This window comes from Clupea harengus, chromosome 11 (genome assembly GCF_900700415.2).
Source record: "Clupea harengus chromosome 11, Ch_v2.0.2, whole genome shotgun sequence".
Taxonomy (NCBI): Eukaryota; Metazoa; Chordata; class Actinopteri; order Clupeiformes; family Clupeidae; genus Clupea; species Clupea harengus.
Genome location: NC_045162.1, coordinates 23,577,283 through 23,602,450, shown reverse-complemented (window position 1 = coordinate 23,602,450; position 25,168 = coordinate 23,577,283). Strand labels below are relative to the sequence as shown.

Genomic DNA, 25,168 nt, shown 5'->3' with positions numbered 1-25,168 from the left:
AAATGGTTGTTACAATCAGTATCAATATGATTAAAATCTGGGATAAGTAGGCTGTATGTTAACATGAGAAACTCAAAATCCTGACGTGTCCTGGCTGTAGATTTAGTACCTTATTTAGTCAAGACCACCTTTTCTTCCAGTAGCAAATTCAATGTTGACCATGTTTCAGTTTTTTCCTCAATTGCAGTACTACATCCCTACCTATAGTGGCCGTTTGTTTTACTAGTAGAACATTCTCACATCAGGTCATGTTCAGTCTTGGAACACCCACCTTGATCAGCTGACTGCTTTGGACTGTTGCTGTCAGAGACCACTTCACAGTCTGATGGACAATAATACATGTTTTGTCGTCTGATCGTAGATACGTCACTTTTGTAATTGATTCATCACACAAAAAAGTCGCAATAAAGATTAGGTAAGTCATTTGATCATTTTTTCCCTCGCGCTATCAACCGTGCAGAGGGTTAGCCATCGATAACCTTGCTATGCTATCTTGGCTAGAAGACAGCCATCATATAATAACCAGTGATTAACCTAGCATCGCAATGCTAGTCAAAGATGGATCATGTAGCTAGAGGGCCAAGGTATACAAAATGTATGGATATAGTGGTGTTTCAGTAATTCATTCATAAAATGTAAAATACTGAACTAAATGTTTCCTTTTCGACTCGTCGAATGAGTTTTGTTGGGTACACTGCGTCAAGCAGCTATAGCTAGCTAACGTTAGCCACTGGCCAGGATAACTTGCAGCATCAATGTTAGCGTTAAATCATAACCGATTAATAATGGTACCGTGATGCAAGTTAGACATTTAGTTGCTCAGTTGTATTTAGTATGTATTTCGTCTATTACGGTGACAATATATATCCCAATTTAAACCTGAAAACAGCGATGTCTGTGTCTAAATGTAACTGTCTGTTATAGTTAGCTACATGTTTCTAAGTGTACTTTGGGTTACATTTCCTAATAATAACCTTTGGCCATGTGATTATATGAAAACAACTAGTGACTCCAAGCCAGATTTTCTAGTTGTTTGAACATGTTCAGTGCACAATATAACAGTTACAATCGAAACTGATGACCGCACAAAATATGGTTTTTGCTACAACCTTGTGTAAATTATGTGTCACACCCCCTCTCTTAGCCACCGCATGAGGATGACTTGTGACTTGCCACTGATTTTGGGAAGTCACGTCAGAAAACGGAACAGATTACCAAAAGAAATTCCAGCTTTGATTCACTCTCCAGTTTGCCCATTTTAAGACCCCTGTCACACCATTAAAATGATGGGTCTCTGAAAAAATACTTAAGCCTGAAGAAATGAAAGTATTTCTGATTGCAAAGCAAGTTCTAAACTAGTCCCTTGTTTTTTAGTGATCAGCAACCATGACAGAGTTCTGGTTAATTTCGGCCCCTGGAGAGAAGACTTGTCAGCAGACATGGGACAAGATGATGCTGGCCACCACCCGCACCAACAACCTGTCCACTAACCACAAGTTCAACATTCCTGACCTAAAGGCAAGGCACTGCTTTACAACCAAAATGTTACCGTATACGTCTGTTGCACATTAATCAGTGGTTGGATAAGAAATGCAGGCCTTAACGCCTTCCTGTGTTTCACAAGGATACACACATCACCATGTGACACACATTCCCATGATGATAGCTCACAATGCCATGTATTCATATCAATGTCACGGCATTGTTAGTTATTAATTAATGATGTTGAATGTTTGAATAATAACCTACTTTCTTCTCATTTCACTTATTTTAAGGGTGTATTCTGGGGTTTTACAAATGATCTTTTTTCGTCTGCAACACAAACTAACAGTCAAATATTGCAGACATACATTTAGATTAGTCTTTGTGCTTAGAATACAACAGGACGCCAAAGTTGTACTTACAGTTTGTGGTTACATAATAGAATGATCCAGATGATATTTTGTGTAGAATATGAATAACACATGGATACCAGGAAACCTAAGCTTAAGCCAGAATTATGGTGCACTGAAGTGAATGAGATGCTAACATTTGAATGATAACTGCATCAAATGTCAGTATTCGTATTCCAGTGCCTGTGCCTATTGCTTCTGTAGAGGTTGTCATTTTAAAGCACAGAACTTGAATATGTAGTTGAATCATGTATATACACAACTGCATGCACATACCAATATACGTATACGTAGAGTGAACTGCTTATCTGCTCAGCTCCATGCACAAGTAGATGTAGGAAAATTATTATCCATGGGAACTTTCAAACAACAATTTCTAACAGGCCATAAGATCATTTCTGATCTCTTTTGTATTCTGCTGAAGTTGGAGATGCATGACTGCTCTCTGTGGTGTGTGTGCCGACTGTGGGCCCCCTTCTGCCCCATCTTACCCTGGATAGCCTGACCTTGCTGGCCTCGGTGGCGTGCTGGGTGGCCAGTGGTTGCCTGGAGCTTTTATCCACTGCCTGACGGGCTTGGAACCGAGGCTGGCGCCTTGCTAAACGCCTGGGGTCCTGAATGCCTCTGCCGGCTAACTAAACTTCACGTGCTGCTGAACAAACACACACTGGCTGGGTTTGGATAAGTGCATTACACAGAGTGTTCATCAAAGGTTTGCTTCTCTCCCCTCTCCACCTGCCCCCACCCTCCACAGGTCGGAACACTAGATGTCTTGGTGGGACTGTCCGATGAGCTGGCCAAACTGGACTCCTTTGTGGAGAGGTATGCCAGAGTTCCCTCTGCATTTCAGATTTCAGCGTTTTAACAGCAGTGGCATGCATGTTATGATTGCCAAATTGCAGAAAATGTCAGTGCTTTTATTGTAGCATTGCATTTCTTCCTCTCCCTGTGCTTTTAAAACTGATGGCGAAGTTCAGATCTGTGCTGCGCTTTGATCCGTAAAATGACCGACCCTCTGTCAAAATCAGTGAGCTTTAATCTCTTCTGTTTAACTTCTCATAGTGCGAAATATCACACAGCAGTGTGGCGGCCATGCCTGCTTGCTAAAATTAGCCATTAGCAGTTTGGTGACACACTGGCAGCCCTTCGCTCAGTCATATTTAAATCCCATGACTTGTGTGTCTTTCACAGCGTGAAGGAAATGTATTATAAATAGTGGCATTGGCAGTCTACATGGATTCACAAAAACTAGTGAAAACACTATTGCTAGCTAGGTTGTTTCTAAAATCACATATCAATCGCATAAAAGGACATTTCTTGCGTAACCTATGCTGGAATTTATAGCGTACAACTAAACAAGATTATGATCAAAGCAGTGACACACCGAGACAAGATGAATCCTATAAAAAGTTTATTTGTCCGCAAAACGTGGTTTGGGCAAACAGAATTTCCCCTAGTGAAGTGAAATTTAGCGTCACTTTATATCAGACAAACCCAGAAATACATACATACATGCATACGTGTATGCAGTATGCAGTATGCGTGCATGCTGTATGCATTTATGCAGTATGGAGTATGCATGCATACACACACGCACAATAATTCCACCATTGTAGTAATTTAGCTACTCTCTATATGTGTGAATCTGCTCAGTAAACCCAGCATTTATTTGAAGGCAGTCAGCTGCAGCCGTGGCAGTTGTCAGCTCAGAGACCCCATTATCCCAGCAGGTGGAGCGTGGGCATCCTCCTACCCACTCAGGCCTCAGGACAAAAGAGCCCAAGAGGCTCTCAGGGCACGTCGTGATTCTGCCCATTAGCCATGTTTGTGTGTCACAATCATCCATTATCCCCGTTGTTTTCAGATCAAGTGCCATTGAGCATCATGGAAGGATTATATATGGCTGTGTCACTGGTGTGTGATGCCTTTTGATCCTGTTCGCAGTGTGGTGAAGAAGGTCGCTCAGTACATGGCCGATGTGTTGGAGGACAGCCGAGACAAAGTTCAGGAGAATCTGCTGGCCAATGGAGGTGAGACAGCAGCTACAGCCCAGGGGCTTATTCCTTTACTCATTGCAGATGGGAGCATTTGTTATAAACAAATGTGTTTTTTTTTGTTGTTTTTTTTTCTCTCTCACTCTAGTTGATCTGATTACCTACATCACAAGGTTTCAGTGGGACATGGCCAAGTATCCCATCAAACAGTCTTTAAAGAACATCTCTGACATTGTATCCAAGGTCAGTCTCATTCAGTTATGTCGATTGCATTGTATTGTATTCAAATTCTTGAACAGCGGTATCTATCATCACTTTGATCATGATATGCCATTTCTCAGTAATTGTTGAAGTTCATCCATTACAGCTGTAACCGTACTAGAAAATGGGTGTCCACCCAAAGAAAAACAATGATGATGTTGGTGAGTTGAGTGAGTGAGTGAGTGAATCCGCTGTAACTCCTTTTTTACCCCCTCCTTAGCAAGTGACACAGATCGATAATGACCTCAAGGCCAGGGCTTCCGCCTACAACAACTTGAAGGGCAACCTGCAGAATCTGGAGAGGAAGAATGCGTGAGTTGACACCCTCTTTGAACACCTACAACACTTCATGTCATTAAGGCGGCACTTGGACTCTACTCTAGTCTGTATCTTTGAGTCCCTGCTACAGTACAAAAACATTACAGATTTGAGTCACTTGAGTCTGTCCCAAGATGTCTGTCCCAAGATGTCTGTCTCCTTTTGAAATCACAGAGCCACTGAGCTTCATGACTGAAATGTTCTACTCTCTGACTCTATTGTACCACTTTGTTGTTGACGTTCCATGTTGTAACATGCCATTTCTCCACCAGGGGGAGTCTACTGAGCAGGAGTTTGGCTGATATTGTCAAAAAGGAGGACTTTGTGCTGGACTCTGAGTATCTCATCACGATGATTGTGGTTGTACCAAAGTAAGAATCCCCCAAAACTATGATTCAATCGCTCTCTATGAGGAGCTATTATAGCTGACAGCTTATTTGAAATGGCTGTGATTGGCAGTTAACATGGTGATCCTTTTGCTCTACTCTACGCTTGTTGTCTCTTGTTCCTGGTATTAAAGATGGTAAAAACCATGTTTATACTCTGCAGGACAAATTATGCTGACTGGCAAAAGACGTATGAAACCCTTTCAGAGATGGTGGTCCCCCGGTCCACAAAGTAAGTTCTAGAACAATGTGTATCATCTGAACATGGTTGTGAGTCTAAGATACTATGAGGGAGGGATGGCGGACTCTAGGAGATCTATGGAGTAGTAGTAGCGAGCCAGTGACATTTACCATTTACCAGTGCATGTAGAAGGGAAGGGAGCGGAGAGGCCATACCCCAAGGGATTAGTCAGCAGCTGGTTGCTAAGGAAACCAATTAGCTTCCTGCTAGAGCATTAGCAGACTGGTACAGTCTCTTCTGACAAGGGGGTCAGATCTCTCTTTTTCTTTCACTCATTCTTTCTAACACACACATATACACCCTTGCCTCAGTCTTTTTATCCATCTTGTATGAAATTTGTATACATGCTCAGTACATTTCTATTCATCTGTCGTCTATTTTCTTATAAAGAAATGAGTCCTACAGTTGAAAAAATCAACTTAAATATTTAAGACTGATAGTAAATGGTGGTAAGATGCGTATCTAAAGAACAAGCACTTGAAGTAACCTTCGAGGATTCCCCAAATACAGTTTATAAAAAAAACAGGTATTCTCACAAGCCTCTCCGATTATAGCTCAGAGGGTTTCTTGGAGAGGTTGTTAAATGATGTGCGAGTGTGATTAACATAAGTGGGACATAAGAATGGGTTGTGAAAGCGATGCTTCCATCCTTGCACTCTCCCCCTCACCAGTCTGCTGTTCGAGGACCACGAGAGCGGCCTGTTCAGCGTGACCCTCTTCAGGAAGGCCATCGACGACTTCAGACTCAAGGCCCGGGAGAACAAGTAAGGCGGGGCTGTGTTTCTCCCCGCTCCACTGAGAGCGCTGCTTTCGAGTAGCAATCATAGCGTTGTGGCTCGTTTATGTGTTCCTCTTAATTACATGCTTGAATGAGCTGTGAAAATGACCGTCCCCCTGGTGAAAAGATGAAGCAATGTAATCTGATAATAGGAAGCACACAGGTCGAATTGAATCCTGCTGAATTACATCATTGTGTGCGTGTGCGTGTGCGTGCGTACAACAGATTCATGGTGAGGGACTTCCAGTATAATGAGGAGGAGATGAAGGCAGACAAGGAGGAGATGACACGGCTTTCCACTGACAAGAAGAAGCAGTTTGTATGCACCCACACCACAACATTAATGAAACGCTGCAATGACAGGCATTCCAAATGAGCAATTTGTCACGGTCCCAGAGGACCCTCACAGAGCAGAAATGATACCACAGCCTGTAAAGGGCTCGAGTTATTGGTCTGTTAGGGCCGAGGTACACTTCTGTGGACGCGGCTTCGCGCAATACGGATACAGACATTTCCCAAGTATACTTGTTCCTGTTGCAGACAAGTGGATACAGACAAGCTGAGGGCATGCGCCCTATGGCCTTATTGTACTGAGCGCATGGGAACTACTGCACACTCAGTTGAGCACATGCACAGTCAATACGAACAATTTAGTTGCAGCACGGACAGTCCGTACGAACTGTATGACGAAATTTGCATCATCTGCCCTGTGCAGAAACCGTACGCAGACCGTATCCGCAGAAGTATACCAAATACTTTAGCCTCAGTGACAATGTAAGCCACCACTGCCCGTTGTCTGAATGTCACCCAGTCTGCCCCTGTTTCACAGAATCTGCACTTGGCTCTTGAATGTTCTAGAATGATGGGATGGTTGCAAGCTTTAACACACTGTCTTTGCTGTTAGGGTCCTCTGGTGCGATGGCTGAAGGTGAACTTCAGTGAGGCCTTCATCGCCTGGATCCACATCAAAGCCCTGAGGGTGTTTGTGGAGTCAGTCTTAAGGTAGTCTCAATCGCCGGCAGTAATCCACCAACATGCATCAGGTTGCTAGCTACCTCACACATTTCAATTCTATATATCAGGCATGGCAATTGTGCAATCAGACGTCTAAAAATGTCTTGAAAATTAAAGGAAATTCTATTTTCCAGTTGAATGTGCGCGGTTCAAATTGTGCGCAGACCCACACATTTCACCTCCTGCACAAATGTGTCACTATTGATACGCCATCAGCACACCAGCTCCTTTGCCAAGAAAATTGACTATATTGACCATAGACTGACCATAGACTGACTAGTTAAACCATGGCTGTGTGTGGAGATTTGTCTGGTCATCTCTCATCCCTGTACATCTACAGATGAATGTAGATTTGCCAGGGCTGATCACCTCTGTGTGTGGGTCCATGTAGGTATGGCCTGCCCGTCAACTTCCAGGCCATGCTGATGCAGACCAATAAGAAGACCATGAAGAAGCTGAGGGAGGTTCTATACGACCTCTACAAGCACCTGGATAGCAGTGCAGCCGCCGTTATAGATGTAAGTTGTAATGCTCTACACCTGCTCTGCTAGAGCTGGAGATATGGAAGGCCCTTTTCTAATCAAATCATATCAAATCAAACTGTATTTATACGCCGCATTTCATACCAGGAGGTAACACAATGCGTGGGACAATTGTAGTGTCCTAAATATCTGTGTGTACCCTCATTTTCCCTCACATCATAATGTGTGAAACCACTTCAGTACAGTGCATAATGAATGTTTTCCTGAGGTTAGTCGGTCACTAGATGTTGTTGTTCAGATTTGCTCTTTGTGTTTTTCTACAGCAGCCTGCCATGGACATCCCAGGTCTGAACCTCAGCGCGCAGGAGTACTACCCCTATGTGTATTACAAAATCGATTGCAACCTCTTAGACTTCAAATAGAGTTCTCAGTTGGTGGCCATGGTGGCCGCCCTTTTGTCTCGCTCTGTCTTTGTGTTGAAAATGGACTGACCAGGGCACCTCTTCATTGGTCTGACTCTTCCCTACACCCGCCCCATCTTGCTCTCTTGCATGCTCATTGGGTGACCAGACGTCCTGTTTTTTTCCCCAAGGTACAAGACACATCCATCCTTTTGCAGCCTAATTACTGTCCTGTGTGTGTCCCCCCCCCCCCCCCAAATTGTGCACATTTGTCCAGTTGTGAAAGGAGGTGTGTGTGTGTGTGTGTGTGCAGCCGGGGTGAACAGGCCCATTATTGACCCTGAAGCCCTTCGCTGTTTGAATAGAGGTCTTTGTAGGGATGTTTAAGTGCAGAAAATCTGGTCACCCTATGCTCATTCCATTTGGCAAGGTAATTCTCACTGCCAGAGACTCAGCTGGTATCACTGGTATCACAGTTTACGATTTTGTTTACATTTTTTTTCCCCCTAAGAGCATCGGAGTATTCGTAGGTGTGCTTTTAAAAAGAACATCGGAATATTCAGATTTGTTCTTCAACGGATGAATCAGGTTTACTTCAGATAAGAAACACTGTACTTTCAGTCATTCCACCTTGGTGTAGTGTTGTGTGGTAGATGTATCCACTGATCATTGACCTGCTGGTTTGTGCAGGGTGAAATGTTGGCTTGTGTGTGTGGAAATCAGGCCAGCCGTTACCACATCATATCTTTATTGAAGCACAGTCTTGGTTCACCTCAAGAGCAGATGATCATGTCAAAACGGATGTAATTTATTATGTGTTGTCATGTTATATATATTTGGTGTGAAGATAAACATAAATATTTAAATGAATAAATATATGTATACAGTAAATGTAAAATGTCTGATGTTGACTTGAATGAAACAATAAAGATAAAAATTGAAAGTGTCTTTCTGCGTTCATTTTGTATTTTGTGTATGCCAAATGAGATTAGAGATATTCTTCCCAAGCGCTATGGCAACGGGTGGTCATTTTCACTGCAGATATCGCAGCATCCATAGATGTTATAGACGAGTCATGAAGGCATTTACACGCACTGAACCGCAAGCGTTTACAGACCTGTCAATACGAACCAGCCTCTGACTTGACCGAGTCAGCCGTTTGCTGTCTTTTCAATTACTCTAACTTACGTCGTCAATGACGTATGCGGCCGTATATCCAGCAAGTTAAGCAGAGGCATGCATCCATAGGAGCAAGCATCCTCGCATTCGCACGGAGTAGCAGCGAAACCAGATCAGGGGAGAGGGGGGAGAGGATGCGGATAGCTGTGACGAACGTTCAGTCACTGATGCAGCCGCGGCTCATATGTGAGGAAGTCATCCAAGTGCCGCTCTGGTCCTAGAATAGAGGGCTAGTAATAGTGTCGCTGGACATTTCAATGGGTTGCGGAGGAAGCAGGGCTGATACAATCGAACCCCGTTACTATGAGAGTTGGACAAGGGAGACTGAGTCGACATGGCTCACGAACACCGACACGGAGGTTGGCCAAACCATCGCCAGTAATAACAACAACCAACGTGGGATATCTGACAGTGGCACCGCATCGATGAAACCATGTACAACAACTTGCCAAGGTTTGTTCAATTGCGAATGCTTAAAGATAAAAAAAAAAAACACCGAAGAAATCAACATGTCATGATCATTTTCCGAAAAGATAACTGCTGTCAGTGTCTATACCCCGCTGTCTGATATGCATTCAAAGCACATAAAACAATGCTTAAAATGCAGTTTTAGCTTCTGACTGTTCACATAACTAAAATAATTAGAACAAAACAAAACGTCAATATGTTATCTGCATCCTGTCTGTATGAACTTTCATAGTAGTCGCTATGGTTACTTTTCACTTAACCACTTTTATTGATGCAAGTGTGTGAGGTTCACAGCCAGCTTGCAGCCTCAATGTATATTATGTCATGGAGTATGGCTTTTGTTGATTTGAGTACCCACAGCAGTCATGCTAAACCCCTGTATATATTTGCACATATCTGGATCCTTAGGTAAAGGAGAGGATGCTCGTCAACCTGGGCACATGCCCTCTGTTGCCCCTAGCAGAGAGAAGAAGCTGGTGAACACAGCCACCCAGTGTGGGAAGCCTCCCCTCCATGCCACCAGCAGCAGTGGAAGCAAAGGCAGACTGCTCCACAGAGACGAGGTGAGAAGAAAGAGACCCAGTCCTGGTGTCACACATCCCCCACCCCCTACTCCCCAAACCTGCTGCTCATTACGTTCGCTGATTCAGACCCGATGCTAAGCTATCTGTATGAGAACACTGACTGGACCATGACATCAGTGAGGATGGATGTTTTGCTATCAGGAGGGTAGAACTGTTAGTTAGTTGACACCCACACGGCAGTTCATTTTGAGCTAAGTAATGTGTCATGCCATACCTCATGTACCTTGGGCAGTTTTATTTAACTTCATTTTTTTTCTGTCCCTGTCATTTGAGCACAGAGTAAACCAAAACCCAGGAAATTGGCCTCCAAGGAGGCCGTCACATCAAAGAGTGGCCAGCAGAGCTCCTGCCCTGAGGAAAAGACGTCTGATATCAAGTAGGAGGCAAGACTCTGGATTATGGCGGCTCTTCTCTCGACTGAAGCGCATGACATAGTCACAGCTCCTTCCAAGCTAACCCACCTACCCAGCGCCTACCCAGCTAAGGTGCACCTGTGCCACCAAACACATCATGTACAGTACATCAGATGTTTGCTGCACTTGTAGGGAAGGTTTCATTCTGGCATGGACAAAGTAAATATGTCCTCTTCCCGTACAGCTGCCCTAACTGTAAATGCCTGAATTGCTGCTCTGGTGTCAGTTGTCACATTTTCCACTTGCAGAATCTATTTCTTTAGGATTATGGGAAGATCTGAGACACTGAATTCTGATCAGCTGTTTGACATTACCAGTAGCTATTGTGCATGATATGGCAGTATGTGGGGTGCACATTGAGTTCAGTTTTAAAGGAAATGCCAACTGTAAAATGCTGCAGAGAAAGACATGAAAAGATGCTCAGGCCCCCGAGCCTTCACTTCAGCGACACACATGCAGTGACAGTGTTTTTCAAACCATTTCACTCTCAGCCTTACCCACTACTTGACTTTGACTGACTTATACAGATGCCATATATATATAATCCTGTTGCTCTGAGACAATGCACTGGCAACTCGCTGTGTCAGTATCAGTCTCATTACAGTGCCTATGTAATGTTTCCTAACATGATGAAGTGAGTGAAGTGCCTGAAGTGTATCAGACTGAGTACTGTGTGTATGATAAGGTGTGTGTAGATATACAGGGCCCTCTAGAATTATTGGCACCCTTATTTAATATGAGTGAAAAAGGCTTATGAAACATCCACTTACTGTAGTATGACACATGCTGTCTTTGCTCAGCAAACAAAGAAAATATATCAATTCCATATGAACCCATTTCCACAAGAAAAAGTCACAGGTGATCACAAAATAAATGTTATTCTGAAAAACATACTTGTTGGCACCCCCTCATTTAGTATGTTTTGCCACCAGCACTGGGTCTTGGGTCTTCTCTTGTGAACTCTTGAGTTCAGTCCACAGGTTTTCAATTAGATTTAGGTCAAGGGACTGGGATGGCCATGGCTAAAGCTATTTTTGAATTCATTTTGATGTGTGCTTTGGATTGTTGTCTTGCTGAAAGATCCAACCACGACCAAGTTTGAGCTGTTTGGCAGAGGCAGCCAGACTTTGATTTAAAATCACCGGGTACTTTCCGGAATCCATAATGCCATGTATGCTAAGGCCTTTGGAGGGCAAACAGCCTCACAGAATCACAGCTTCACAAAGCCTCCACCATATTTAATGTTTGCTATTAGGTGCATTTCTCTGAAGCCATCTTTATTTGTGCACCAAACCCACCTTGAGCGTCTGGAGTCAAAGAGCTCTGTTTTGGTCTTGTCTGACCGCAGCACCCTGCCCCAGTTAACATTTCAGTGACATCTAGCACATTTTAAGGGCTTTTGATTGTGACGAAAAGATAGGAAAGGCCTCTTTCTGGCATACCTTCCAAACAGTTGGTTGGCATTGAGGTGACGTCTTATCGTGTATTTTGGAGACAGATGCTTCCGCTCTGTAATTCTGAAACTGTGGTCTTTGGAAATTTTTCACATCTCTGACCATCCTCCTCACTGTTGACAAAATAGCCTTGCACCTTTTCCGGGCTGGTTCATGGTAGTTTTACATTTCTTAATGATTGCCCTTACTAGGTATGGGCATATTATATGGCATTTATAATCATATGACATGGGCATTTTAAGTCGAGCAGCTATTTTCTTGTATACATTCATTCCCTGACTTGTGCAGTCAACACTTTTGCCTTACTGCAATTGAATGCTCTTGAATCTTTCTTTCTTGAAGGCTTTTTTATAAGCCATTCAAATCATTTTTAGCAAGGGCGTCAATGACTGTGGAGGGCACTGTACATACATGATCTGACATGATTTTATTGTGTTTAGCAGTGTGTATCTCATTGTGACGCTGTAATTATAACGATTAATATAAAAGATAAAGCTGTAATAAAAAACACAGACACAAAAATAGAACAGAGTTGATGTACACAATTACACAAGTACTTTTACACAAGTACTTTTACACAAGTACTTTAGTGGGTAACAACATACCAAGTGGAACATACTGTACAACTATCCAGTTCTGATAGACAGCTATATGCCAGTGAAATCTGCCATTACTGAGATGGGGTGCTCTTTATTTGATGTCCTTGCTCTTCAAAGACCACAGGTGGCCTTTAGCTTTTCCCATTTTGAGGCGCGACCAAATCACAAATCTACTAGCGAGAATTCCTTTCAGAATGTGCAAGGTTAAAGATGCTTGAAAAAGGCCGGAAATGGCAGAAAGTAGAGCAAAAGGACAAGAAATTGAATCATTGCAAGGTGGATGAGTTTCAAATGTGCATGGCACTACCGTGTTTTTTTTTTTTAACCGTAAATGAATCTGACAAATGGATGGAAGAATTGAGATCTTACGTTCCCAACCTTGTTCAGAATGAGCAGGGTGACATGACTTCTCAAATGAGATGTCAGGCTGTGAAAAATCACAACACAAACATTCAACATTCAGAGGTATTGCATGAATTTATTATTGTCATCATCGTTATCATTATCATCATCACGTCTTGAGACCTTGAAAAACAAACCAAACCAAACCAAAACAAGCACAGCTACAGTTTAGAAGCACAAGCTACACAGTAGATACATGCACATTGCTGCCACATGATGGATGAAAAGAGACGGCTGTCTGAAAATCGGCTGCTGATTATGTGAGACCTCAAACCAGTTGCAAACATCATCTCACCTGTAGCGCAGCCTTGGATCAAAACATGGACACCAGTCTAATAGTCCACTGTGATTGTTACAGCTAATAACGATAATTACTTTCTTACACAAAAAAAAGAGTATACAGAGATGAAGAAGGCAATGCTTTTTAAGGCAAAATCATTGGCAAGATCGATGAAATTCAGCCTATCTGGAGGCTACATTGAGAAAGGTGACATAATAAGACTGAACTGGTCGTTGACCCTGCACAACGTCAGACCGCCTTACTGCTAAGCCTCACCCAGCCCAGGCTTATGGGCAACCATTTGTTATATTTTCACTGAATACACAACAATTTCTTCACATGGATTAATTTCACTGTCTGAACAGTTATCTCCTTTCAGTACATCAATTTAAATACAGTTGGACAGATCTGTATGATGACACTAAAAACAAAAGTATTTGAATAGTTTACATGGTCAGACAAAAAAAGAATGGCAAGAATCCTTAAAGGAGTTAGGCATGTTATCAATTTTCACTTCATTGTTACACTGTATTGATGCCCCTGTACTGCACTTCCGTAGGCAGCACAATTACTAGTGAGATTTAAACAATTTCAAAAGTTTAAAACATTTTTTATGTGGATCTTCTAAGTATAATTATCAGATCATATGATTGACAACTCTGGAAATTGTAAGCGCCTTTTTGGAACATAAGTGCAAATTAGCCTACATGTGTATCTGTGCTTTAGGGTGATAAATATTGTAAAATGTAACATTTTCACTCTGATTCATATGTGTCGCGAATACTAAAATTATCTTTGCATAATTAATTAATTCCTCCACCATTTTATTATGAAGTGACACGCAGATTTTAATCTGCCAAGGTTAAGAAAACAGCACCTCCATGGGTAAATACACTTGTAAAAAGAGCCAGATTCAAACACAGGACCATTTCAAAGGAAATGCACTGTGTATGCTTCTGGTCATATTGCAAGTATACTAAAGGTGTAAAGGAGCATTCCCTTTACTGATATTCCACTGGTTTCATCTACAAAATCACACTACTGTACTTTGTTTATGGTGTGCAGTTTAGGAACACATGCTTGAAGACAGTTAGCATTAGACTGGAGACATCACCGCAGCTTGTTTTTCACTGAATCATTCAAAGTACTGTCTCACTTATGAGGATACCCTGACTTACACTGGAGGTCTCACAGATTTAGTTTTTTGAAAATATTGTACAAAAATTACATTTATACATATAAACATGGTCAAACCAGCATCCAGTTAGATGATTTACTTGATTGAGTACATCTGCCACGTGTCAGTGTATTATTTACAGAGGTCTGTGATACCTCATCGGTAAGAAAACATGTAATCTCATAAATAACACCATAAATGGTGGCCTGAAGATTAGGATTAGACTGCCCCTGTTTTACACAAATCCACAAAGCCTGGATAAGATAAGCCAGTTGTACCTGGAGCCTTATGTTATGCAACATTTCTTTGCCGATGCCTTTCCCTATTACTAATATGCCATACACTGTTATTATGACAGATTATTTCTATTGACAAAACAGTTACTATCATTGATAACTGCAACGACAGACATATTATTTACCAATATTGGTAACATGACAATGTTAGAGCAAGTCATGACAGGATATGGCATCTGTTCTGTCATGGCTGGCATGGTAATGTCAATATCACGATGGAGGGCTCCAGTGCAGTATTATTAGACAATGCCTCTTTGAATAATTTTTTCTTGGTCAAAACCTTAATGCTGGGGGGGATGGGGGTGGGGGATGGGGGTGGGGGTTGGCGGCTTTTGAAAGTGCAAATTTGTGGCACAATATGCAGCGTTCCTCTAAAGCCAAGAACTGCAACAAAAAAAAATCAACATTAAAATGATAAACATTAAAATGATCTGCAGAATATCCACAATCTGCCAAAGGTTTAAAAAAAGATACAAAAATATCAATCACAAACCCATCTCAGAAATGGACCACATAAATATACATGTTGGCCACAAAATCTGTACAAAAGTCAAACTTGTAGAAAACACCAACAATTTCAGCGCTCCAAATCCCTTCAAGTGCATCTCAGATTTGTTGCTCTTCAACCTATCTTCTACCTCAGTGGCTTCTAGCAGGCACTCACTGTTGGACCACTGGTCACTCGCTGTTTACCATTACGACCACTGGTCACTCACTGTTTACCATTACGACCACTGGTCAGCAGAAGTCAAACTGTGCATCATTCTTTTCATCCTCTCCTAAACCCTGCAGGGAGAAATTGTGCTTTCCTCTGCCCTGAAGCATGGGTGGCTGATAACCAAATGCAACGCTTTCGCTGACATTCAGAGAGCGACCTGGTAGCTCATGGCATGGTTTGTTTAGCGAGTCACCACCCACATTGTACACTCACCTATGGACTCTACGCCCTCATCCCTGCTGTGGAGCAGAGTGGAGGGAGGAAAGAGGATGGAGGTTGACCATGAGGCACTCTTATGTACATTGGAAACAAAACATACAAAAACAGCTACGCCTTCATCTGGTTGGAAGAACTGGTTCATGATGATAAACACTAATGTCCCACAAGCACGACACTACCCACTACGCACCACACGAGGAACGGCCAGCCTCCACAACCCTCTTTTATGACCTTGTTGACACACACTGACTCACTGAGACAAACACTGAACGAGATAGGACCCAACCTAGCAGAGAGAGAGAGAGAGAGAGAGAGAGAGAGAGAGAGAGATGGCTGCTTGAGGCCAGTTACACTGAGGGCCATTTTAAAGGAGCTGAGGTCAGAGTTAGAGAGGGATGTCCGTGCACAGTCTACACCTCATTGATTGTTCTCTCCGAGGGCTTGTACTCGCCCGCCTTGGGGGAGGCCGAAGTCACGCTGAAGGACTGGGTCTTGCGCTTCAAGCGGGCTCGTTTGGTGGCCAGTGACAGGCTGTGCTTGCTGGAGGAGATGATGTCAGAGATGAATTTCTTGCAGTCCACGCACACCTCCATGGTGCTCCAGTCCTCCGTCAGCTCCTTGGGCAACTCCACCTCATCCTTCGATGAACTGGAACTGTGCTTTGACAACCTGGGCAGGGGTGAGAGAAATAAATGAGAAACAGTGGGAGAGAAAGAGAGAAAGGAGGGGGGATAAAAAAAGATCATCTCCTCTGCCTCTTTGGAGCGATCTTGATTAATATACTCTTAATCGAAGCACTACTAAAAGTATAAATATATAACTATTGTTTGAAGTGTGCTCTGTCATCTCAACTCAGTCTGATCATCATCATCAGCATAATCATTGTCATCATAATGTTATACATAACACCCATATAGTATAACCAGAATCTAGCCAGATGTAGATCTGTCATTTAGTTTCACTGCACGGCATCGGTGAGGGGCAGGGTTGGTACCTGGACATAGTCCTCTGGACGGCGTGTCGGCGGGGGCTACCGCTGGGTTTGTCAGGCTTCTGGGCTGCTGGCTCCTTGACCAGCGTAGCAGTGGAGGTGGAGGGGCCCAGGGAGTAGATTGGTAAACTGGCATACGGCCTCGACGGCAGCCTCATCTGAGTCACACAGAGTCAGAGTTATGAGAGAAAACAGTGTGAACACAGTGTGAAGAAGGAGCGATCTTGATTAATATACTCTTAATCGAAGCACTACTAAAAGTATTAATATATAACTATTGTTTGAAGTGTGCTCTTTCATCTCAACTCTCAAGTCTGATCAAGTAAAGGATAGAACAATATATACAACACCATTCATGAAAAAGAAATGAAAGAAATGAAATAACTGAAATAACTACTCACCTTCTTACAGCACTGAGAACACACCGGCCTGAAACAAATGGAGGGGTAGGGGGTTAGTACCGTTCAAATCTCTTAATCTTGGGAAGTCTGCAAGCCAGCAGACAGAAAAGTGAGAAAGTCAGTGCTTTACCTTTTGCAGAACTGGCAGGTGTAGGACCAGATGAAGAAAGAGAACCTCTTGGTTCGGCAACAGAAGCACAGCTTGTTGGGAAAAAAAGTGAAACATTTCTTGTCACAACTGATGAATCAATAGGAAGAATATTTAGGATTATTATTAGAATTAATGAAACACAATGAATAGGCACCGCAATGTGTTCTTGACCTGAAGCCGGTGTGAAGGGACTAATGGCACTGGAAGTGTGTTTGTATATTCCTCTTTATGCGTGACAGATGTAGCATGCTAAATTACAGCATGCCCTCTTATTGAGAAACATTGGCTTGTGGCTAACCTTTCCCTTCTTCAGGGCATTGTAGACGTCCCTGTACTGCTGGAACTTCTCCAGCTCGGCTTTGACGAGCACCTGTCGGATGTGCATCACCTCCTCTACCGTCAGTGCCAGGCACTCCACGGGGTAACAGAACTCCTCCTGAACAGGAATGTAAAACATAAACACCGTTACCATGGCAACGCCAGACATGGGACTCTCACTGTGTTCCAAATGTCACCGCCTGCCCCCACCCTCGCCCAGACTCCCCTTTTCATTCTTTTCCTTCACCAGTGACGAAAGCCCTCTGTCACTGATAAACCCAGAGAGCTCTTGTCCAGGTTACAATGTGAGGGCTCCAATGCAAGGTTGCAAAATGTCCTCATTGTGTAATACGGACAGCACTAAAACTGAGATGACTGAATGACTGAACACTAGAGTGTTTGCTTAAGGTTAAGTTGCAGAAGACCAGAAATGTAGTCATAAATCTGATTTTGAGAGGATGCACTCTGCAAATTTACAGAGGCTTATTTGAATTTCCTGGTGCTGTGATGTGGGATAGAGGCCCAGAAATTCAATAGATTCAGCCAAATTCAACTCAAATACAAACCTCAGGGCTTCTATTTGTGTTTGTGCTATAACCGTCCCTTAGCAACATGGCCAGACTGACATGTTTACAGTTGCTGCATCTACATCAATGCCCTTAATATGTGTCTCATATTCTTGGCTCCCAACATGAACCAGCCTTTGCATTACATACTCATTAACATTACTGGTCTAAAATGGATATTAGCATCACTTGAAGACAGAACATTAAGACTTGCTGGAGACAGAGTACATCCTTCGGGCACTTGATACCTGATTCAGTCAGTGCGTACGCTTCAGCAAAAATTGCTACGCTACGGCTGTGGCTAAAGAGAGGGAAGCTGAAGCTTTGATTAGAGCGATGATCAGTGCACCCCTCTGACCTTTGACCTTGGCTACTTTACATCCAGCAACACTGAACTTGAAACCACACAAACATGATGTGATCAAAACCACATCTGTCTGATAAATAGCTATAAAAAAAGTCTCAATAAACACAGCAGTATGTGATGTGTTTTCTGTTTTGGTAAGTTGGATAAAACATGCTAGTTTGTACAGTAGCTATACAATAAATGCTGTTACATGCTACCTATACATTTTTGAAAATGGGTTTGATATGAACTACTGAAATACGTTCTTGTAAGTCATTAATGGGGTCAAGTTTAGTGTTACCCAGTACACTGGGTGAATACTGCCCTCTAGGCTAAATTCATGAGCTATACAAATGGCTGGCTACTAAACCTAGAAGCAATAAGGGCTGGCGGAATTCTATGCTCTAGGTTGCGATGGTGACCAGGCAAACCTTTGGACCCTTCCTCCCAGACATGTACACCCGAGTGCATAAGGCAGCGAGTGAGCCAGCCATGCCCAGAGCTAACACCTCCAGAGGGAGGGAGCTCTGGATGGGGTGCAGGGCGGAGAGGGGCGTCCGCCGCAGCAGGCAGCCCATCCACATCACCTGAGGATGCAGGAAGTCCACAGGGGAGGGAGGGAGGGAGGGAAGGAGGGGGGGGAGAAGTGAACGGAGGTCAAATACAGCCGTGATGGAGAAATGCAGGTAAGCATGAGGACCTGGTGTGAAGGAGCAGCTGTGGCTGAGGTGGGAGTTCAGGATAAGATAAAGGTGCACCAAGATGCACCAAGCCAATCGAGCAAGAGATGGTGATCCAGCATGACATGACTTTCTTTCAACTGAAGGACAGAATATATACAGTATGTACCCGGATGTATACAGTATGTACCGAATGTACAAGATCAACTTACTTCTGCTCAAGGATATAACAGTTATCTAACCCTCTAGAGTCGTGGGCAAAAAGCAGCAGTGCTGCAGGAAATATCTTTCAGAAATGTTTTTCAACCAGTCATCTGCTGGCATTAGGATCTGCTTTTTACAGTTTGTATAAGAATGGCTTTGAAAACATGCAGTACTCTTGAGGAAGTGCAGCAGCTATCGGCAGCTAAAAATCACATACATATCATTTTTCTAGTATCAATACCACTGAAGTAATTTTCAAATCAATGAAGGATCTCTTGACAATGCCAGTGCTACTCACCAGAGACTTGGAGCTTTGTCTGGTGGGAGGCAGAAACTGGCGCACGTTAGTGGGGGTCTCCTTTTCTATGGAGTGCCTCCGCTGGGCCACCTGCCTCCGCTCCGGCTGCGGGGTGGAGGAGATGGGCAGGAACATGGGTGGCGCTGGCAAGAACACACAGAGCGCTCATCACAACCATGCCACACCTGGCGACTCAGTGGTAAGCAACACAAACAAACCCTCTGAACTGGTTTGGTATGGTAAAACCTATTGCTGATATAGTCTACTGAAGCAAACTCACTTTTCTTTCCCAGCGCAGCTTCGGGAGATGTGTCCTCTACCACCGATGTAGAAATGCTGGAGCTGCTGGCGGACCTCCGACCTACCGTCTCATCCTAAGGTCACAGTCAGGACAATCCCATTACAAGATGGCACGTGCTCGTGTACACAGACTGCCAAGAAACACTTAGAGGACAGGGGAAATACGTGACTACTGAACATAAAATCGGGCATTCACAAATTGTCTAGGGCTACACACACACGGACACGGACACGGACACGGACACGGACACACACACACACACACACACACACACACTCAGCTCTTAAATACTCACGTCTGAGTCGGAGCTGTCTAGTTCAGACAGCGTGGGGGCTTGAAGCCTCCTCCTCTGAAAGAGGCCCGATCCAGCGCTGCCATTCTGATGCAGTGGCACGCCATTGGCCAGAGACCGCGTGCTGCCTGACATCCTGTCAGCATCAGGGGAGGACACATCTGCACAGCCACAGGCAGATAAATATACACAATAACACATCCAGTCACAGTCAAACACACACGGGAAACAAACTAAATAGAGTAATCCAGCACGGGGTGAGTGGGAAAATGACCGGAGACGGAGTGAGAAAGCCAAAGCATGGAAGCAGACCTATGGTAAACGCACAGCAGAAAGCAGCCTGTAATTCTACTGACATTTCTTTGAACTCGTCCTACTATCCTGTTCTTCATTCTGCCATGTGTTCCAAATCCAATGGAGAATAAAAAAATGAAAGTCTTGAGCAAGTTTTGAGAAAAAAATGGCTGCTGTCTCAGTGGCTATGCCATGTTAATGAGAGTTGGCTTGCTGACAGTTATATTCCTGGTGGCTTTATTAAGAGCAGAGCAGACAGATGGACACACACAGACTCGGCAGGTCTCAGCGGGGGGGGACTGAGAGACAGGCTCTCACACATAGGCACGCAGCTTTGCTGCGTTACAGTACCTGGTCCGCATAACAGGTCCTGAGGGGTGCTGATGCTTTTGCCTGCACCTATAAAAGAACACTTCTACGTGAGATGAAAGAAGCTTCTTCCGAAAGGGATTTTCTACAGCTTCAGTAACATATTGAAATACTGACGCCTTTTTGACAACCTGTAAAGACACTATGTATTCTGCGCTAGCTATCTTTAGCACTGGTGAAATACACAATGATATTTTATTCTGTGTCGGAAATCACACACAATCCTCCAGCTGCCATTTTGTCTGCATCATAATAATTCAGAAATGTGAGAGCTGCATACAAAGAAGGGACCTGTTTGCAAATTCAATACTATAGAAGATAAACAAGTCTTTCAGCGGACCTGGAAAAGGTGTCTGAGGGCCTTGCTGCATAGTTGTTGATTTGTGGCAGGCGTGTAAAAGTGACTCCATTAGCTCCTCAGATTAAATTCTGCAGACTCATTTGCCAAGATGAAAGGCCTCTCTGTGTGACAATGAAGGCCTGCGATGAATGTCCACAGCCAGCTAGCACACTCCACTATTCTGTGAGCTTATTTTGGAACTGAAACTAAGGAAAGGTGCAAGGGCTTTCAAAGGCTTCCAGTGACTGTTCTGGTTACAAATTATTCTAAACACTCTGTTAGCATGCAGACTATGTAAAAATGGCAGCAACAAGAGCACGTATTGAATACCTTTTTAAATGAAAATGAACTCCTCTTTATTCTTTTTATATTCATTTATGTGCAATTACTATGGCTTCAAATAGTGAGTTGAATAAAGATATTGAATATTTCAAAATAGCCGATGATGATCGTGTAATATGTTAATATACACACATTTTGTGAGCTATTGATCATATCAGTGCCTTGATCACTTCTCACTGACAAGGGTATCAAGGCTGAAATGACATCAAAGTGTGAATATGGCAACATTCCAGAGGAGGAATCCAGATGAGGATTAATGTCCCCTTAATGTAAATATCTTAGATGAGGATTAATGTCCCCTTAATGTAAATATCTTAGTGAATTGCTATGACAACTGAAACCAAAAAGCAGTTTTGAAATTGCCAGAAAGTGCAGTGTGCATTTTCAGACATGACAACAAATTAAGTACCCCACCCATATCCAACTGGAATGTTACCAGAACTGACTGAAGCATGAAATGTAAAATGTGGATGTCCAACCACTGCACAGATACACAAAAAACACCACAAAACCACAACAGAAAACCTGTAGCCAGGTAACCTCTCAGTCATTTACCTGACATGTCAAAACTCTGTGACATGCTAAGGGGCCTAATAGCTGCAGGAAGACAGGCAGGCCATTAAAAACATCAACAGAGGAAAAGGTGGGCAGGCAAGAAAACAAAGTAAAACATCTTCTATCATGAAGACACTTTGCAGAGCAGCCGGTCTCTGCTAGAGCCTTAATCAAATAACAATCTTCCCTGAAGAATTTGTTATTTCCTGTGCTAAAGCATCACAAACAAAAGTTGTGCAATATTTACTCTGTAGTGAAGCAATAGAGGAGTGGACACCACCCCTACCTGACCAATCACACTCCTTATTGCTTCTCGTCATTGTGAAAAACAATGATCATCGTATTTATTAACACCCAACACATTCAAGACTGCATTCATTATTAAGTGAAGACAAGAAATTGAAACGAAACAACACAAAGTGTGCAGAGCCTCTCGGTGACATGTTGAGCTATCTGAGCTCTCCATGCCCCCAGCTCTGCAGAGACAGGCAGCTCTTGAGTGGCATGCTGCAGTCAGAGGAATGGTCAAGCCAGATTCCTGAGGATTCATTAATGCTAAAACTCAATTGAGTCTTAATTGAGCTTTGGCATTTGGGCATGTCCATGATTGTGGGATAACGGTCGAAGCGTGTGTAGGTACAATTGGAGCCCCCAGGATGAATTTGTTCATTTTGTGATTTAAACTGAACTTTTACTGTGAAACGTAAACAGTCACACCTCTCCTCCAATCATTTCCTATAACTGTAACGTAACCTGATAGCACCTGAAGAATGTCCCTGACCTGGTCTACAAAACCCCAAGTCTCCTTTGTTCTCTCTCTTACTCCTCTTACCTCTTTCTCCTCTCTTTCTCTCTCTCTTGATTGATAGTTTAGTATATTTTATGAGCAGATTAGACTGATTTTTTTAACTGATGAGACTGATTTATGAGACTAATATGTTACTGATCTTTTATTTTCACCACTATGGTAGACACCACACTTTGTGTGGCAGCTCCATGCTGTTGTGTTGAATGGTTAATGCCTATCCAATCTGGTGAGATCACCAACATTTTACTGGTGCTGCTATCAGGATAATAGCAACATGATCTTAGTGGCCCTTGTGAGGAAAGTAGGCTATTAACATGAATGCATAATTGCACCCACATTTATTTGGGGCCTGTCCAGACCCATTGTCCTTACATTATTTTGGTGCCCGTGTGTGAAGACCTATTGTCCCTGTGTGTGGACCTATTGTACCTGTGTGAGGACCTATTGTACCTACATCATTCTGGTGCCTCGTGTGAGGAGGGTACCATTATACTGATAAGTGTGATTCTGACTCAGCCGCAGAGCAGGATGGCGTTATGCACCAGAGACGGTGATACAGTGCAAATAAAACGATTCCTTCACTGGGTACTGAAACTAGCAGCTACACAAGAACACTGCTCCAATGGTAAAGACAGGGAGGAAGAAGAATCCATGAGAAGCAGTTCAACATGCGCATTACAGCACAGGGATATCATTTGGCAGGTACAGAGTGCAAGAGCAGGGTTTGGGTGACAGTAGGAGATCATAGGGTAAAGCTACATTGCTGGAGAGCAGGCAGATGATAACTAGCTTTGCTCTCGAGGAAGAAGAGGAAAGTAGATGAGCAGCAACGGCTTCTCAAGCAAAGCAAGGGCAATGGATAAACTGGCATAGTGATGGGACGAGGAAGATCAGCTGGATAGCACTTTGGGCTATGGATACATTCAATTCATTGTTGGAGCCGCGTGTGATGTCCTACCAACTGCATAGTACCTCAGTCAGTCAGCTGCAAGTTGTGTTTGGATGTTGGCTCATTAAAACATATTTTGTCTGGATGTAAAACTAGCCTGACCCAGGGTTGCTATATATAGAGACATAATCAGGTTTAAAAATAATTTGCGTGTCTGTTTGAGACTGAACGAGTTAACCCTGACTGGGACAGTAGGAGCAGAAGAGTGGACTCCAGGCACGTTCAAGCAGAACTGGCTAATGGGGCAAAGCGCTGTATTGGAGATTGCTAGCTGATATTGGTAGACAACATCAAGCTCCACAATATATTGTTTTGCCTGCTATGAGACCAGACAAGGTATAGTAATCTGAGTGTGACCAATGGGTTCACTTTATTGAGTTAACAATTTCCTTTGAAGATGAGATTGCGGAAGCATTTGAAAGGAAGAAGCTAAAGTATGTGGAACTGGTAGCGCAAGAAAGGCAATGAGGTTGGCAAGCACACACAAGACCAATGGAGATAGGTGTTAGAGGCTTTGTAGCTAAATAAACCACAACACTCTCTATTGGATTTGGGTTTTCAAGGACAGTCACTCAAAGGAGCTTTAAAGGAGTTGTCTGAGGCTGCTGAAAAAGTGAACCAGTGGTTGTGGCTGAGGTGCTCACAGACGACTTGGGGTCGTGAATTAACTTGAACTAAAACTGAGATACGTGAAATCTTGTCAAGGTCTACCCTGAGGTGTATCGATTGTTGTCTCTGGTAGTGGTATGTATTCTAACCCATCGTGAGTATGGAGGGGTGGTGGCTCTGGGACACCAGACACCACTGTATACCACTGTATACGTGTATGTTTGTATGTGTCTGTGTGAGTGTTTAATGGTGCAACAGGTAGAACAAGAGAGAGAGAGAGAGAGAGAGAGAGAGAGAAAGAGAGAGAGGGAGACAGAGCTGTCCTCTCACCTAGTCTGCTCCTGCGGATCTGGTCAGGAGACACAGGCCTCAACTTCCTCTCAGACTTGATCCCCTCCAGAATCCTCTCATGGAGACTTGGAGGGTGCTCCACCTGGGGCTTCAGCTTTCGAGCCGCAACCTACAGGCAAGCAGGGAGGCACCAGAAGAGAGGGAAACATTCAGAGGGACTTGAGATTAACAGCTCTTGGTATGTCATTTGATAAACAAATAAGCTACTTCAGATGCGGTTTTGCTTTCACATTCACACTTATTGTGCATTGAACCGCTAATTACGTATGTTCTGACTCATATCCCTAAAAACTACTCTGATTGGTAAACTGCTCTTAAATCACAGGTTACATCAGCAAGTCACTCACAGGATTTAGAGGTGGTCTTGAGCGAATGAAGTCCAAGATGACCTCATGGGCACTCTTTTTTAGCCGCGGAGGAATATCTCCATTTACCTGCAAAGACACA

At 43.3% G+C, this 25,168-nt stretch overlaps 3 protein-coding genes across 7 annotated transcripts in view; 2 read left to right on the top strand and 1 right to left on the bottom strand.

Annotated features, from left to right (window-relative positions):
* Positions 1–254: 254 nt before the first annotated feature.
* atp6v1c1a (ATPase H+ transporting V1 subunit C1a) lies at positions 255–8,715 on the top strand. Its single transcript, XM_012821452.2, has 13 exons — positions 255–415; positions 1,375–1,518; positions 2,647–2,714; positions 3,837–3,922; positions 4,035–4,129; positions 4,368–4,459; positions 4,738–4,836; positions 5,015–5,083; positions 5,764–5,856; positions 6,096–6,189; positions 6,775–6,872; positions 7,276–7,402; positions 7,690–8,715. Exons 2-13 carry the CDS (start codon positions 1,387–1,389, stop codon positions 7,786–7,788), a joined length of 1,152 nt encoding a protein of 383 aa, XP_012676906.1. The 5' UTR covers positions 255–415; positions 1,375–1,386; the 3' UTR covers positions 7,789–8,715.
* Positions 8,716–8,802: 87 nt separating this feature from the next.
* baalca (BAALC binder of MAP3K1 and KLF4 a) lies at positions 8,803–11,300 on the top strand. Its single transcript, XM_031576379.2, has 3 exons — positions 8,803–9,399; positions 9,823–9,977; positions 10,277–11,300. The coding sequence occupies exons 1-3, from the start codon at positions 9,204–9,206 to the stop codon at positions 10,376–10,378; spliced, it is 453 nt and encodes a 150-aa protein (XP_031432239.1). The 5' UTR covers positions 8,803–9,203; the 3' UTR covers positions 10,379–11,300.
* A 1,615-nt stretch (positions 11,301–12,915) lies between these two features.
* Positions 12,916–25,168, bottom strand: part of spire1b (spire-type actin nucleation factor 1b) — a 31,125-nt gene continuing 18,872 nt past the window's right edge. The window contains exons 7-18 of one of the 5 annotated variants that reach the window (XM_031576375.2): positions 25,069–25,155; positions 24,701–24,830; positions 22,005–22,046; positions 20,108–20,265; positions 19,792–19,885; positions 19,512–19,654; positions 18,761–18,916; positions 17,398–17,535; positions 17,079–17,149; positions 16,949–16,976; positions 16,551–16,705; positions 12,916–16,225 (exon numbers count right to left, since the gene is read on the bottom strand). In XM_031576375.2, coding sequence (XP_031432235.1) covers positions 15,967–16,225; positions 16,551–16,705; positions 16,949–16,976; positions 17,079–17,149; positions 17,398–17,535; positions 18,761–18,916; positions 19,512–19,654; positions 19,792–19,885; positions 20,108–20,265; positions 22,005–22,046; positions 24,701–24,830; positions 25,069–25,155 — 1,461 coding nt within the window. In that variant the 3' untranslated portion in view covers positions 12,916–15,966. Of the gene's footprint in view, positions 16,226–16,550; positions 16,706–16,948; positions 16,977–17,078; positions 17,150–17,397; positions 17,536–18,760; positions 18,917–19,511; positions 19,655–19,791; positions 19,886–20,107; positions 20,266–20,749; positions 20,798–22,004; positions 22,047–24,700; positions 24,831–25,068; positions 25,156–25,168 lie in introns of all 5 variants that reach the window. The other 4 variants (XM_031576374.2, XM_031576378.2, XM_031576377.2 and 1 more) reach the window with 4 other exon arrangements.